This window comes from Medicago sativa, chromosome 3 (genome assembly GCF_051527215.1).
Source record: "Medicago sativa cultivar Bolivia chromosome 3, Bolivia_mono, whole genome shotgun sequence".
NCBI classification, from domain to species: Eukaryota; Viridiplantae; Streptophyta; class Magnoliopsida; order Fabales; family Fabaceae; genus Medicago; species Medicago sativa.
Window position 1 is genome coordinate 15849404 of NC_140751.1, and position 16120 is coordinate 15865523.

The window sequence follows — 16120 nt, forward strand, 5'->3', positions numbered from 1 at the left end:
ATAAGATTTGAGTTCTAAATCTTAAATTTCTTAACTACTTTAATTCTTTAGCTCAACCAAATGAGCTACCCAAAACCCTCCGCAATGGTGAGATAACTATATACGTTTAGATGTAAAACAAGGGAAAATGTGATGCGATGCAATTTATATTACCAAAAAAAAAGGGTGTCAAAGTATGCAAAATTTAAAGACTGTGACAGTAATGTAATAAAAAGTTTGTTTTCTGGAATGCTATTGCAATGAATATCATGTCAATTACAAGTCACCATTATTTTTACAATCCCAATCATAATCCTGAAATCCTACGATTTTTCTCTACCTTACCGATCTGAATCATGAGTAGAATCCTAAACTATGAAAAATTTGTTTGAAGTCCTCTATGTTTGACTGATTTTGCGATTTCACTCTGTCCTATAACTGGCGTGTTCATAATGTGATGTAGTCTTGTAGCATCTAGGTTTTGAGTATTTTGTGCACTTGGTTGTTCTCCATTTAAGATTTGAGACTTTGAGTCGTTTTTATTTAACCTTTGTCACTAGTTTGTTTTATGTTTAAGATTTGAGACTCAGATTCGTTTATGTTTAAGATTTAAGACTTGATTTTTTTTTCTGATTTCAAACTTTAAGTTGTTTAAGCACTTTATAATATATATATATATATATATATATATATATATATATATATATATATATATATATATATATATATATATATACATCTGTGTGTGTGTGTGTGTATTATTTTTTATAGAATCTTAAGATTTTGGTTGCGATTTTATGTTTTACGATCTTACTATCTTCTTTCAATCTGAAGCAAAATTTGACAACCTTGCAAGTCACACACAATATCTAAAACTATCCTAAATGAAATCTAATAGAAATGAGAAAAACATTAAAGCATTCTGACGTTTGTCTTTCATATATTGGTTGATGAATTGAAATTGTCATCAGAATAATCAGATTTCCTTGATTCCAATCATAGACAAACTTGTGATTCAACTGTCCACTTCCATCAATTTCAGCTGACTCATCATTCCTAAGGGTGAGTTAGTTTCAATTTTTTATTATAGATTCTCATAAATAAAATGATAGAAATATGTATTTATATGTTCCTTACAAGTTTATTAAATGTTACTCCTGACTATAAAATGTTTTAGGGAATTGAAAATATTCCTAAAGAAAAGGATGAGAATAAAGTTCCCATAAAATGAAAATAAGTTTATACATAACTATCTATTAACCTCCCTACTATAAAGGTTCATGCAAATATCATAATATTAAACTTCCATTCTTATAATATTCCTTGAAATATTATTGTTTTTGAAAGACATTCATAAATATTTTTATATGATTACCCAATATTACGTGATCCATAGAAGTGTATGGTCTTTTACTAGTTAATATATAGTTGTTCACACATGATAATTTCCTCAACACAATTTTTTTATTAAAAAAATTAAAGACAGCAACACATGCAAAAAGATTGATATCAATCACAATGATGTAAGGTGTTTTACAAAAAAAGTCAAAGAATATTATGTTTGTTGGTGCTAATTTGGGTGGACTAATTTAGCTTCTTTAAAAAAAGGTTAATCTAGTCTCGTTGTTAAAACCGAATGAAAATGAGATTGATACCTTAATTCTTATTGTTACTACACCTTGTTTAAGAATATCTGGTAAAAGTTATCAACTAATCATACCTTAGTAGGAATATAGCTTTCTTAGCATTTTCATAAGAAGTCTCGATTTAAATCTCTTCACATAAAGATTTTGAGCCAGTGAGATAATTATATTAACTATGTTTGAATGTAAAACTAGGGGGAAAAGATGATGTGATGCAATTTTTATTACCAAAATAGAGAATCCAAACAATGTGAAAGCAGATTTAGAAGATTCAGAAGAGCACTATGTTTCAAGTGGAAAATGATGAGATAAAAAAAAAATTTAGTAGGATATCTGCTAGTGCTATAATTTGAATAAGATAAAAAAATTCAAATTGTTTAAAATCTCTAGAAGAAACAATCATTTAAAACGTATCAATATAGGTTTTTTCTAGATTACCCTCTCTTGTTTAGAGGGTATTTATCCCCCATGATATCAACCAATCAAAATGTAATATACATTGGCAACATTAAATGTCAAATAAATGAGTAAATTTTTTCTATAAAAAATAAATCAATTTTAGGTAACTTTTAATACTTTTAATTTTTATTTAATTATAGACAAGATTACATTATAGGTCCTTTATCTTATTTATTTGTAACATTTTGGTCCTTTATCTTTATTTTTTTCCGTTTAGGTCTTTTATCTCTCATAAAAGCACATATACATCCTTTTTCTCATTTTTTTTATTAAAAAAATACATAATTTTATTTTTTAAAATATATTTTTATTAAAAATGTAAAAAAAATCCAGAAATATGATGAAGATGTTCATCATCTCCATCTTCTTTCTTTGAATCTTCATCATCTTCATTGAATCAGAAAAAATTCTACACAAATATATCTCCAAATATCATGAAGTAATGTTATGTTCACCTCAAATCTTCTTTTAAACAAAAAATCAAAACCCTATAGAAAAGAGATTTAGTTTCATCACAAAAAAAAAATAGTTATATAAATTGTCACACCGTATATTATTATTATTTTCTAACTCAATATTCAAACCCGGCATAAAAATAACCCCAAAATTGAGAGCAGCTTTGCACATCAATTTTGTTGTTTCCAGAACAATCTTAACTTTTGTAAAGCCTAACCCTTCCGCTAGTGACTAAGCCTCCACCATCCGCTTGCAACATTTGTGAAATTAAGGTTTTGATTTTTGTGTTTAAAAGAAGATTTGAGGTGAATATAACATTAATTCACGATATTTGGAGATATATTTTAGTAGAAATTTTTTTTATTTAAAGAAGATGATGAAGATTCAAAGGAAGAAGATGAAAATGATGAACATCTTCATCATATTTCTGGATTATTATTTTTTCATTTTTAATAAAAATATATTTTTAAAAATAAAATTATGTATTTTTTAATAAAAAATGAGAAAAAAGATGTATATGTGGTTTTAAGAGAGATAAAGGACCTAAACGGGAAAAAATAAAGATAAATGACCAAATTGTTACAAAAAAAATAAGATAAATGACCCCTAATGTAATCTTGCCTTAATTATATTTAGGTGTTCAATCTTAATTAATTTACACTACAAGACTGGCTTAGAACAATTAAAATTTCACATCAAATTTCTTTCATCTGAATGTCCTTAAATTTATCTGTTACATTCATAAAAATTTCTTCTTCCCATTTTGATTGTTCAATTTTGTCGTTCTAAACTGCCGCATTTTTCAATTTTCGTGAGAATCGTCGTAGTTCGTTTGATTCTAAATATCGTGAGAATTACCGTTATTTCCAGAACCACGTCAGGTATGGTGAGTTGATTTTTCTTTTTGATTTGATTTTTCTTGGTTGTGAGGTAGTTAATTATACAATTGAGTAAGTCATCCGTTATACTTTAAGGATTGCTAGCAGGTGTTGCCACTGTGATGTTTTGGGAGTTTGCTAGCATTTTTTTCGGTTGCTGCTGAAATGGTTATGTCATGAGGCTTTTGTTCTTTTGTTTGGACTTAAAGGCTTTGGCTGATAGTGAGGCAGGTCTATGCGTGTTAGCAGATTTTATTAGGTTGGCTGCTTAAATAAAAAAAAAGTCACGATACCTGACGTGGTTCTAGAAACAACGACAATTCTCACTATAATTTGAAACTGTAGCAGTTTGGAATGACAAAATTGAACAATCAAAATGGGAAGAAAACGAAAAAGAATCAAGAATTGATCAATAGGGAAGAATAAAGAAGAAATTTGAATGAAGGAGATGTTTTTGTTCTCACGTTCGGGGTTGTGGAATGGAAGAAATTTTATGAATGTAAGTGATGAATTTAAGGACATCCAGATGAAAGAAATTTGATGTAAAAATTTTATTTGTTATAAGTCTAGCAAAATAAAATAAAATAATCTAACACACTTAAAAATAAAATAAAAAGTATTGCGGGTCTATTTTAACATAATCAAAATTTGAATACATATTTTTCGCTATTTTTTATTCACAATTACATTAACATATAGTTTTAAACCCTATTATAAAATATGAAACAACCAAAAAATAAAATTACAATAATTACTAAATACAGTAAAATATGGTTATTTAAAAATTAGTTTTATACTATAAATTATAAACTTAATAGCAAAATATTTAAGTTTAATTACCATTGATATTTAAATTATAAAGAAATGAATTTATTTTTCTTAAATGGTGGTTCAAAATTAGTATATATCATAAAAATATTTATTTATGTTAAAATAGATTAAAGTGTAGAACATATTTAATTATTAAGGGAAAGGGTTGTAATTCAAGCATCTTATAAGGAGAGGAGTGTAGATTTTATTTTTAAAGGGAGAGAAGTGTATATTTTAACATAAGAGGGGAGGGGAGTGTAATTTACTCTAAATAAAAATTAAAAGTATTAAAAGTTGTCTTATGATTAAGATTAACTTTTTTATTTTTAGAAAAAATTGATTCATTTATTTGACATTTAATGTTGTCTATGCATATTACATTTTGATTGGTTGATATCATGAGAGGGGATAATTACCCCTAAACAAGAGAGGATAAAGTAGTTCCCACCGTCAATATATTGGCATAAAACTCTTGTGAATCTATTTATCATATTCATTCATAAGCCTTTATCCCTATAATTAAGCAACATTTTTAGTAACAAACAAGAGATTTCAAAATTGAATACATGAAAGACCAGTGGCATATCATTTCTTTTTCATAGCAATATATTTCCAAAATTGATTTATCTCTCTTCTTAGGTTCTGTTTAGATCAGTTTATATTATTTTATCTATTGGCATATGAACTTCTGAAACCATTTGTTAAAGCTTATGAACACAGTCTATGACATGGCCACAAATTGTTTTCAGCTTATTTTCATAAGCTCTCTAGGATAGCTTATAAAAAAAACAATTCATCTTTATTCCATCTTTTGTCATTGACATAGCTTATACATAAACACTTATAGGATAAGCTCTTATGCTATAACTGCTTAATTAATTAGTTGTTTATATTCAAACAAAGCCTTATATAAAGAAAGATATACATATATTACAAAGAGATTGCATAATTTAAAACAGAAAAAAATAACCTTTTGAGTTTTGACTAGGATCCGTTAGAAGCATATATCATTATTCATAACTCTTGATTCAGTCAAGTATCCATATAGCTAAGAAAGTTTAATTGCATAATCTTATCATGTATTCGATGCATTGGCTAACAATGTTAAAAGTAACGTCTGTTTTTACTCTTTAGAAATGTAATGCAGACATATGAGAAAACATATTACCATACACGTTAGTAGCAGGGAAGTCGTTTTCAATTTCGAAACCCTAGAGATTGGAAATTAGAAATGTTCCATTAAATAAAATCAGACAGGAAAAGTAATTAGAATCTGTACGGGAAAATGTTCTCAAATGCCACATTATCAAAAGCCTTCCATTTTATAATTAAACTGCACAGCCTTTCATATTTGCCCATTCCTTGAACAGCAGTAACAGATACGGCAACGGATATTGTAAGCAAGTCTCTCATTTTCCTCCATGAAACATCCCTTGGTTATGATGCAAGTTCAATGGCATCGTGAATGTTGTTGAACCAGAGCATCTATTGAAAGCATATTCAGAGTACAAAGCGTGTTGGTGTCCAACGCCATCACATGTGGCTATAATCTATGCTTCCCATTCTCTCAAATTATTATCGGTGTCTTTGTGTCAGTGTTAATGTCGTGTTAGATGTCTATGTTGAGGTTTCATAGATTGAAGGTAATAAAAGAAACAAGCAACTCCTAACACACAGATACTTTGTTTTCAGATTCTGTAATTTAGTATCATTTTCAGAGATGGAAAGCACAAAATCTCAAGAAAAGTACAATGCATAGATAATTCACAAAGGAAGGACATTTGATATTGAAACATTCGAAAGTTAAAGCATAAAACAGAACAAATGCATAGCAGAAAAACATGATGCCATTAAAACTTCATAAACCTTTACATACAAGACCTGCTTCACCATTGCCTTCTCTCCTTAGGATGGTAAGGGAAACAAGAATTTTGTGTATTTTATCAAGCCGAGAATGGTTGTGTTACATTTGGAAGTATATAAAATGCACTACATTCTTTGTAAAAATCATTGTAAGAGTCTCTTGATACAACGAAGAACTGTTGCACATAGATGTGTTGGTACACATTCTATGAAGAAAAGATGGAGCCACCTGATAATTTCTATAGCAGTGAACAAAGTGACATTGAACAATAAAAATGTAGCACGCTGTATGGATCTGCTCCATGCAAGATTGGGTTAGAAGCAATTAAATTAAATAATATTAAAGAAAATTAAAGCTCTTGTGTATAATTTATGTCAAGACCATTTTGTTATACAAGCACATAAAATGTAGCAGCATGTAGTTAAAGTACTTGTGTAACATAGAGACTGATTAAAACTGAAACAAGATTTATATTACTGAATAGAGATGATTACAACGACACAATTAGAGAACAATAGAGCGAAGAAAAAGATTTAAGAGGAATGTGACAGTTTACATGGCAACTTTCCCAAAGTATGTAAGAGCAGCAAACCGGTTCAAAAATCAAAGAAACGGTAAATAATGAACACACGATGTTTGGTAACGATGTTCGGCCAATATTGCCTACGTCTCCGACTGCAGAGCAGCTGCAGTTCCTTTTTATTATGAATGAAAGATTACAACATCACCCCTGAACCGTACCCCCAGTCGCCATCACACAGCAAACTATGATACCCTCTTTGAACTTTGAATTTTTCTTTATCATCATCTACTGATCTTTCCTTCAATTCTTATCACTTTGAGAATGTAGGCAAGTGTTCAATTTGTTCTTTTTTCATCAATCTTTAATTCAGCGAGAGATTTGAAATTGAAACCATATTGTCAACAACTTGAAGCAAAAATGGCATCTTTCCATAAGCATCACAGTATCCTATTGCTTCATCCAAACCTACAACATATGGTAGCAACATTTTGGTTCATAGGCTTTCTTTGAAGTATAACCCGAAGGATTTTTCAAGTAATTATTTCATCAGCGGATGTATCCATGAATTGATAAAAGCATGCGCATAAGCGTTTGCATGTATTTTACACAAAAAAAAATAGAGCATTTATAAATGGAAAAATTTATATAATAAAGATGTATTCCAATCAAAATATACATTCAATGCATTAAGTTCCAACCATACAAAGATCCATATGAATTTTTTAAAACTGTGCAGCAATTAGCCAAGTCTCCAAGAGATAAATGATTGAAACTTACCTCGTGATAATTACAGGCATTCATGAAAAGGTATTGGATTTTCCATAAACGTCCAGGAGGTTAGCAAACAGAAGAAGCTGATTTAGAAAACTTGGCTGTTAAGACAGGACAAGCTCTTGCAGTTACTTTGTTCTTCAGCTGCAATCTCTCCTTGCCACTGATGATGAATTGGTTGGGAGTGTCTCACCAGCAGAATCAGCATCCACCAATCTGAAGAGAACACAGTCCACATGGGTCAAAGGACTTTTGTAGAGTGGTACTTCTTAAGCATTTCGTAATTAATACCGAGTATCAATAAGAAAACCAGATGAATTATGTTAAAATATGAAAAATAATCATGTGACAGAGGAAAGGTGATTATTAAGGAATTGTTTTATAAGCCTCTCGCATTGCTAAAAAGACCCTCAGATTTAACGGATGTTAACTCCGTATTGCACAAAATCTATCGAGAGTTATGACCCGATCTCTGTTTTTTGGATCAGAGCGTAACAAAATTTTACAAATATTATGTGATGGAGGAGTAGTTAACAAAAGAAAAACAGAAATAAAACTATTTGAAGGAATTTGTGTACCAAGGAATTGTCCCTTTAGTAGAGAATAGCTGTTAATCCAAACATGCACGTACATAAGGAGTAAGTTACCTGAAGAGGAAGAAGCAGTCTCGATATTAAAAGCCTTTCATGTAAAGATTTTGTGCCAGTGATATAATTATGTATGAATTTAAAAATAGGGAAAAGATGACGTGATGCAATTTAAAAATTACGGGACACAGTCAGAAGAATAGAAAATAGGAACTGAGCCTTTCAATACAAGATGTTCTATGACAATTTGTTGTAGACAACTTTAAAACATAGTTTGAGAAGAAGACCTTAATAAAAGCCTTAATAAAAGAAAATGAAATATGTTTCATTATAATGCTTGAATACAAACCATGAGCAAATTGGAATGGATTATGTCAACCTCTTCCCTTGTTGAAGAGGAAAAAAGATGTGTTGGGAACTCCATTTGGGTAAAAAACCACAATCATCATTTACCAGACTACCCTCAAAAATAAATTGCCACCACTCTTCACACCATTCCAAACGCAAAATCCTCTTAGCCTGGGAAAATAAAAATTGAAGTCAGAAAATAAGAATATAAAAAAGGGAAATAAAATTAAGAAGAATAACGAAGAGATTTGATGCAATGGTTTAGTTACTAATATGCTCGTACCTTCCGAACCAAAAAGATTTGACCAAACGTGGGACCCATAACATCTCATTCCTGCTTAATGTCGTCAATCAACACATGACGGGTGTGACTAATTGTATGCCAACGCTCTCCTCCCTCCTTTTCATACTTCTCCTTTATTATTCGACAATCTTCAATCTCCAACATTATAAGAGAGTTGGGTAGAGCCTCCTTCTCTGGCAAGCTCTCAAGACCAGGGCAGTCCCAAATATATAGATATTTGAGAGATTTGAGGTGGAGAAAACCCTTGTTGTTCATTATTCTTAGCTTTGAACATTTTTCCAGATGAAGAGTGTCAAGAGTTGGTGGCAGCAGATTCTCCTCTGGGAAGGACTCCACGTTTTCAAACTCATCACTAACTCTGAAACATCTCAGAGAATTGAGTTGGAACAAACCCCACTCCTCTCTTGAACCAATCAGTTTTGGGCAATTGTATATTCCAAGGTAGATCAAGTTGGAAGGCAAACCACCCATTGGAAACGATTCCAGCTCTGGACAATCGGTCAATTTGAGATGAAGAAGTTTGGTGAACAAGTGTAGTGATAAAGGCAATGAGGAGGAGCCCCATCCTTTTATTGAAAGTCTCTGAAGAGAATTATAGCAACGTAAATCCAAAGAAGGATGTTTTACAGTGCCACTGCAATCCAACTCCAACTTTTCAAGAAAGGGAAAATTGATTAAATTTTGGTCCACGGAGAACTCGGTGTACCCATTTTGCCGAAGGAGTAACTTTTTTAGGCTCGTCGGCAATTCATTTACCAAAATTCTATCACAACTCTGTATATCCAACTTTATCATATTACCACCCCTGGGAATTGAAGCATCTAATTTGTTGCAATTATAAATATTCAGTCCAATCAAGTAATACTCATTTTTTTTTATCACTTCTTAACATTTAAAATAGAAATAAAATGAAAATCACAGTAAAAGCCCAAATGACATCCTCAAGTCTCATGTTTTCTGGGCAGACACAAAAGAAAAGCAGAAATAGACTAAAAAAAGACGGGACGCATAGTCATGAGAATAGCAAAGAGGAATTGTGCTTGTAAATTTGTTGCAGAAAACTTGAAACATAGTTTCATAAGACCTTTACAAAAGTAAGTCAAATATGTTCCATTATAGTGCTTGAATACAAACCATTGTAATAGATGAAATTCACACAGTGTCAGCCTCTTCCCTTATCCGCGTCAAGATCATGAGGCTCTGTGTTGAATCCAAACGTGCATGCCTTGCTATCTCTTTATTGCAGCAAGAACAATAAAAATGCAGCGCGCTGCATGGATCTGCTCCATGCAAGATTGGGTTAGAAGCAATTAAATTAAATAATATTAAAGAAAATTAAAGCTCTTGTTTATAATTTCTGTCAAAGCCCATTTTGTTACACAAGCACATAAAATGTATCAGCATGTAGTTAAAGTACTTGTGTAACATAGAGACTGATTAAAACGGAAACAAGATTTATATTACTGAATAGAGATGATTACAACAACACAATTAGAGAACAATACAGCGAAGAAAAAGATTTAAGAGGAATGTGACAGTTTAGATGGCAAGTTTCCCAAAGTATGTTAGAACAGCAAACCCGTTCAAAAATCAAAGAAACAGTAAATAATGAACACACGATGTTTGGTAACGAAGTTCGGCCGATATTGCCTATGTCTCCGACTGCAGAGCAGCTGCAGTTCCTTTTTATCATGAGTGAAAGATTAAGGTTTACAATGCACAACTTGTGTATAAACACTATTGTTCAGATTACAACATCACCCTTGAACCGTACCCCCAGTCACCATCACACAACAAACTATGATACCCTCTCTGAACTTTGAATTTTTCTTTATCATCATCTACTGATATTTCCTTCAATTCTTATCACTTTGAGAACTTAGACAAGTGTTCAATTTGTTCTTTTTTCATCAATCTTTAATTCAGCGAGAGATTTGAAATTGAAACCATATTGTCGACAACTTGAAGCAAAAATGGCATCTTTCCATAAGCATCACAGTATCCTATTGCTCTATCCAAACCTACAACATATGGTAGTAACGTTTTGGTTCATAGGCTTTCTTTAAAGTATAACCCGAAAGATTTTTCAAGTAATTATCTCAACAGCGGATGTATCCATGAATTGATAAAAGCATGCACATAAGCTTTTGCATGTATTTTACACAACAAAAAATAGAGCATTTATAAATGGAAAAATTTATATAATAAAGATTAAGAATTTTTTAAAACTGTCCAGCAATTAGCTAAGTATCAAAGAGATAAATTATTGAAACTTACCTCATGAAAATTACAGGCACTCATGAAAAGGTATTGGATTTTCCTTAAACGTCCGGGAGGTTAACAAACAGAAGACGCTGATTTAGAAAACTTGGCTGTTAAGACAGGACAAGCTCTTGCAGTTACTTTGTTCTTCAGCTGCAATCTCTCCTTGCCACTGATGATGAATTGGTTGGGAGTGTCTCACCAGCAGAATCATTATCTACCAATCTGAAGAGAACACAGTCCACATGGGTCAGACGACTTTTGTAGAGTGGCACAAGTTGGCTTACTTCTTAAGCATCTCGTAATTAATACCGAATATAACATAACCAGTTCAAAGTATCAATAAGAAAAACAGATGATTTATATTAAAATATGACAAATAATCATGTGACAGAGGAAAGGTGATTATTAAGGAATTGTTTTATAAGCCTCTCGCATTTAACGGATCTTAACTCTGGATTGCACAAAATCTGTCGAGAGTTATGACCCGATCTCTGTTTTTTGGATCAGAGCGTAACTCCCAATTGGCTTATTTTAGAGGTTGAGCAATCTAGGGGGCCTATAGAGCAAAATCACCATTAATAAGTAGAATGTAACATTAATTTTAAAACAAAATTTTACAAGTATTATGTGATGGAGGAGTAGTTAACAAAAGAAAAACAGAAATAAAACTATTTGAAGGAATTTGTGTACCAAGGAATTGTCCCCCAAGGAATTGTCCCTTTAGAATAGCTTGGTTAATCCAAAGATGCACATACATAGCATAGGGAGTAAGTTACCTGAAGAGGAAGAAGCAGTCTCGATATTAAAAGCCTTTCATGTAAAGATTTTGAGCCAGTGATATAATTATGTTTGAATTTAAAAATAGGGAAATGATGACGTGATGCAATTTAAAAATTACGGGACACAGTCAGAAGAATAGCAAATAGGAACTGTGCTTTTCAATACAAGATGTTCTATGACAATTTGTCGCAGACAACTTTAAAACATAGTTTGAGAAGACCTTAATAAAAGAAAATGAAATATGTTTCAGTATAATGCTTGAATACAAACCATGAGCAAATTGGAATGGATAGAATTCACACAATGTCAGCCTCTTGAAGAGGAAAAAAGATTTGTTGGGAACTCCACTTGGGTAAAAGACCACAATTACCAGAATCCCTCAAAAATAAATTGCCACCATTGTTCACACCATTCCAAACGCAAAATCCTCTTAGCCTGGGAAAATAAAAATTGAAGTCAGAAAATAAGAATATAAAAAAGGGAAATAAAATTAAGAAGAATAACGAAGAGATTTGATGCAATGGTTTGGTTAATAATATGCTCGTACCTTCCGAACCAAAAAGATTTGACCAAATGTGGGACCCATAACTTGGTCTTGCTAGCACTATGTGGCAGTGGGATTAACATCTCATTTCTGCCTCATTCCGTCAAATCCACACAAAAGGGATGTGACTAATTGTATGCCAACGCTCTCCTCCCTCCTTTTCATACTTCTCCTTTATTATTGGACAATTCTTAATCCACAATTCATCAAGAGAGTTGGGTAGAGCCTCCTTCTCTGGCAAGCGCTCAAGACTAGGGCAGTTGTAAATATCTAGCTTTTGGAGAGATTTGAGGTGGAGAAAACCCTTGTAGTTCATTTTTCTTAGCTTTGAACAATTATTCAAATGAAAAGAAAACAGATTTGGTGGCAGCAGATTCTCCTCTGGGAACGACTCCACGTTTTCAAACTCATCACTAACTATGAATCTATTCAAGGAATTGAGTTGGAACAAACCCCACTCCTCTCTTGAACCAATCAGTTTTGGGCAATTAAATATTCCCAAGTAGATCAAGTTGGAAGGCAAACCACCCATTGGAGACGATTCCAGCTCTGGACAATCGTACAGATACAGATAATGAAGTTTGGTGAACAAATGTAGCGAAAAATGCAAGGAGGAGGAATGCCATCCTTTTATTGAAAGTGTTCCAAGGGAACCATAGCAACACAATCCCAAATAGGGACAATTTACACAGCCTGTAAAATCCAACTCCAACTTTTCAAGAATGTTATTGTTGACTAAAATTTGCTCCACAGAGAACTCGGTGTACCGATTTTCACAAAGGACAAACTTTTTCAAGCTTGTCGGCAAATCATTTACCAAAATTCTATCACATCTCTGTATATCTAACTCTATCATATTATCACACTTGGGAATTGATGCCTCCAACTTGTTGCAATTAAAAATGTACAATTTTTGTAAAGAAGGAAGGTGTTGTGGCAGAGCCCTTTTCAATTCGGGACAACTTATAGAAATCTCTTTAAGCAAAGGAAACTCTCCAAGGCATAACAATTCCTCCAACTTGTTGCAATTATAAATTAGCAGATTTTGTAAAGAAAGAAGGTGTTGTGGCAGAGCCCTTTTCAATTCGGGACAACTTCTTATAGAAATCTCTTTAAGCAAAGGAAACTCTCCAAGGCATAACAATTCCTCCAACTTGTTGCAATTATAAATTAGCAGATTTTGTAAAGAAGGTAGGTGTTGTGGCAGAGCCCTTTTCAATTCGAGACAACGTCTTATAGAAATCTCTTTAAGCAAAGGAAACTCTCCAAGGCATAACAATTCCTTCAACTTGTTGCAACCACAAATCTCCAGTTCTTGTAAAGAAGGAAGGTGTTGTGGCAGAGCCCTTTTCAATTCGGGACAACTTCTTATAGAAATCTCTTTAAGCAAAGGAAACTCTCCAAGGCATAACAATTCCACCAACTTGTTGCAATTATAAATTAGCAGATTTTGTAAAGAAGGAAGGTGTTGTGGCAGAGCCCTTTTCAATTCGGGACAAATTCTTATAGAAATCTCTTTAAGCAAAGGAAACTCTCCAAGGCATAACAATTCCTCCAACTTGTTGCAATTATAAATTGGCAGATTTTGTAAAGAAGGAAGGTGTTGTGGCAAAGCCCTTTTCAATTCAGGACAATCGGATATAGAAATCTCTTTAAGCAAAGGAAACTCTCCGAGGCATAACAATTCCTCCAACTTGTTGCAACCACTAATCTCCAATTTTTGCAAAGAAGGAAGGTGTTGAGGCAAGGTGCTTTTCAATTTGGGACATTTTCCTATACAAAGCTCTTTGAGCATAGGAAACCCTTCAAGACATGACCATTCCTCCCAATCCGACATCGAATCAAAACGCAGAATTTCAAGGGAACTGAATGGTACATTTGTTGAATTATTGCCATAAAATTCTTTCCCTATGATCCCTATTCCATCACAGCCTGAAATTGAAATATCTCTGAGAGAAGGGAGTTGTCCAAGTGGTGGCAACTGGGAGCATAATTCACAGCTCTGCAGTTGAAAAGATACTAAGTTGGGTAAATGACAACCGCTTATCCAATTTGCAAAGCTAATACCTTTGTATCTTTTGATGTAAAGCCTCTTCAAGTTGCTATTTGGTTGAAGAGCCTCAAAGACATCCAGTTCTCTTCCATTGTTGTTGAAATTGTCGCCATAATTCATATATAATTCTTCTACATGTTTCTTATCTTTCAAATTTGCTACTGCGGCATCTTCGGGATTAATGACATGTTCCAATCCTGAAATACAAAGTTTCCCTTGAAGACGATTGAGATTACCCAACTCCTGAATATTAGACCCATTCTCCTCTCCCACAACAAAATCACTCAGCGTTTGAAGATGGTTTAGACTCCCTATCTGCTTTGGCATTTTCTTTATATTACAGCCTTCAAGATTAAGATGGCGTAAACTCACAAGTTTGTAAAAATCTGAAGGGAGTTCAGTCAACTTATAACACCTTTTCAATATTAGTGTCTCTAATTTGTACAGCTTACAAATTGAGTCAGGCAACCTTTTAATATATGTGCTGGTAAGGTCTAGATAGCGCAAAAGCTTTAGATCTCCTATCTCACCTGATAGCTCTACGAGTTTACAGCCACAGAATGACAACATCCGCAAATATTTTAGTTTCGAAAATAGATCATGTTGCAAATTGTTGCCTATCATGAAATAGCCTCGTGATACTACCAACAAGCTGCGTAATCCCTTGATCTTAGAAATGTGATTCAATATTCCCGCACCATCTTTCAAATCAAGAGAGCAGCAAACGTGTCGTGTTCTTTCAGATTTATCTTGCACGCTATCACCCTCAATTTGTAAACAAAACTCTTGGGACTCTGATTTTGCCAAATCATTGACAAGATCATGCATGACTATACTCTTATGATCATCTAGTGATTGTTGGAAAAATGAAATGGACTCTAGACCATCCAAGAATTCAATACCCAAATCTTCTTCACTTTTGTCTCTTCCGCAACATTTCAGCAAACCTTCTGCCATCCAAAGCTTGATCAATTCATCCCTTTCAAACTCAAAACCCTTAGGAAATATAGAGCAGTAGGCAAAACAGCGCTTCAGAGTGGAAGGGAGGTTATGGTAACTCAATCTCAATGTCGAGTTAATGTTACTGTCATCATCATTTAACCGCCACATGTCAGCCTCTAGTATCTTTTCCCATTCACGTTGATTGAATTTTTTACGCAAGAGGTTCCCCATTGTTTTCACAGCTAACGGCAACCCTCCACACTTATCTACAATATTTTTGCCAATTGATTCAAGTTTTGGGTATTCACTTACATTCCTGCCGTGAAAAGCAAGCCTCTTAAATAAACTCCAACAATCTTTGTTCTTCAATTGTTCCAGATCAACTAACTCAGTTGATTTCACAATTAATGCTACTTTTTTGTCGCGTGTTGTCACAATAATCTTACTTCCAGAAGATCCATGGTTAAAGGGAAGTAGTAACTTCTCCCAACTTTCCTCATTCAGTTTCCAGACATCATCCACAACAAGTAGATAGTTCTTGCTTGTTAATACTTTTTGTAGTTGCCGTTGGAGTAGATCCAAGTCTTCACTATTTTCAGCAGAACCAAATTTCCTAAGAATTGCTTTGGTAAGTCCAATAACATCAAAATACTCAGATACATGGACCCAAGCTTTAAGTTCAAACTTCTCTTGTATCCTGCTGTCATTGTAGACAAGCTGAGCAAGGGTGGTCTTCCCCATCCCACCCAAACCCACTATGCTGATTGTTGATACTTGCCTGTCATAGTCCTTGTTTGTCAGCAAATAGTTGATTATTTCTTCTTTCTCACCCTCTCTACCATATATGCAAGATTCATCCACCAAAGATGCAGTTGGAGATCTTTGGTGGATCAAGCCAAAGATCAAGCCAATTC

General features: G+C 33.1%; 3 protein-coding genes and 1 pseudogene across 12 annotated transcripts in view; all 4 read right to left on the reverse strand.

Annotated features, from left to right (window-relative positions):
• Positions 1-6724: 6724 nt before the first annotated feature.
• Positions 6725-16107, reverse strand: LOC146936089 (putative disease resistance RPP13-like protein 1). 6 transcript variants are annotated; one of them, XM_085751105.1, is made up of 5 exons: positions 12963-16107; positions 8602-9318; positions 8320-8489; positions 7390-7599; positions 6725-7077 (listed from the first exon to the last, which is right to left on the reverse strand). In XM_085751105.1, the coding sequence occupies exons 1-2, from the start codon at positions 15945-15947 to the stop codon at positions 8647-8649; spliced, it is 3657 nt and encodes a 1218-aa protein (XP_085607231.1). In that variant the 5' UTR covers positions 15948-16107; the 3' UTR covers positions 6725-7077; positions 7390-7599; positions 8320-8489; positions 8602-8646. The 6 variants fall into 6 exon arrangements, with proteins under 6 accessions (XP_085607231.1, XP_085607228.1, XP_085607226.1 ...); XM_085751102.1 differs by lacking the exons at positions 8320-8489; positions 8602-9318 and adding exons at positions 11578-11663; positions 12038-12102 and having other exon boundaries at positions 12215-16083; XM_085751100.1 differs by lacking the exons at positions 8320-8489; positions 8602-9318 and adding exons at positions 11578-11663; positions 11938-12102 and having other exon boundaries at positions 12215-16083.
• Positions 6725-16120, reverse strand: part of LOC146936091 (putative disease resistance RPP13-like protein 1) — a 106616-nt gene continuing 97220 nt past the window's right edge. Inside the window, exons 8-10 of the mRNA XM_085751106.1 lie at positions 7962-8030; positions 7390-7599; positions 6725-7077 (exon numbers count right to left, since the gene is read on the reverse strand). The gene's annotated coding sequence lies outside the window, so the exon portion shown is untranslated. The remainder of the gene's footprint in view (positions 7078-7389; positions 7600-7961; positions 8031-16120) is intronic.
• The window catches only part of LOC146936088 (putative disease resistance RPP13-like protein 1), an 88870-nt gene continuing 79474 nt past the window's right edge, over positions 6725-16120 (reverse strand). Inside the window, exons 4-7 of one of the 4 annotated variants that reach the window (XM_085751098.1) lie at positions 12038-12102; positions 11578-11663; positions 7390-7599; positions 6725-7077 (exon numbers count right to left, since the gene is read on the reverse strand). The gene's annotated coding sequence lies outside the window, so the exon portion shown is untranslated. Of the gene's footprint in view, positions 7078-7389; positions 7600-10113; positions 10644-10899; positions 11110-11577; positions 11664-11937; positions 12103-16120 lie in introns of those variants that run through there. The other 3 variants (XM_085751096.1, XM_085751099.1, XM_085751097.1) reach the window with 3 other exon arrangements.
• The window catches only part of LOC146936090 (putative disease resistance RPP13-like protein 1), a 78394-nt pseudogene continuing 68998 nt past the window's right edge, over positions 6725-16120 (reverse strand). Inside the window, exon 4 of the transcript XR_015030451.1 lies at positions 6725-7077. The product of XR_015030451.1 is annotated as a putative disease resistance RPP13-like protein 1 (transcript). The remainder of the gene's footprint in view (positions 7078-16120) is intronic.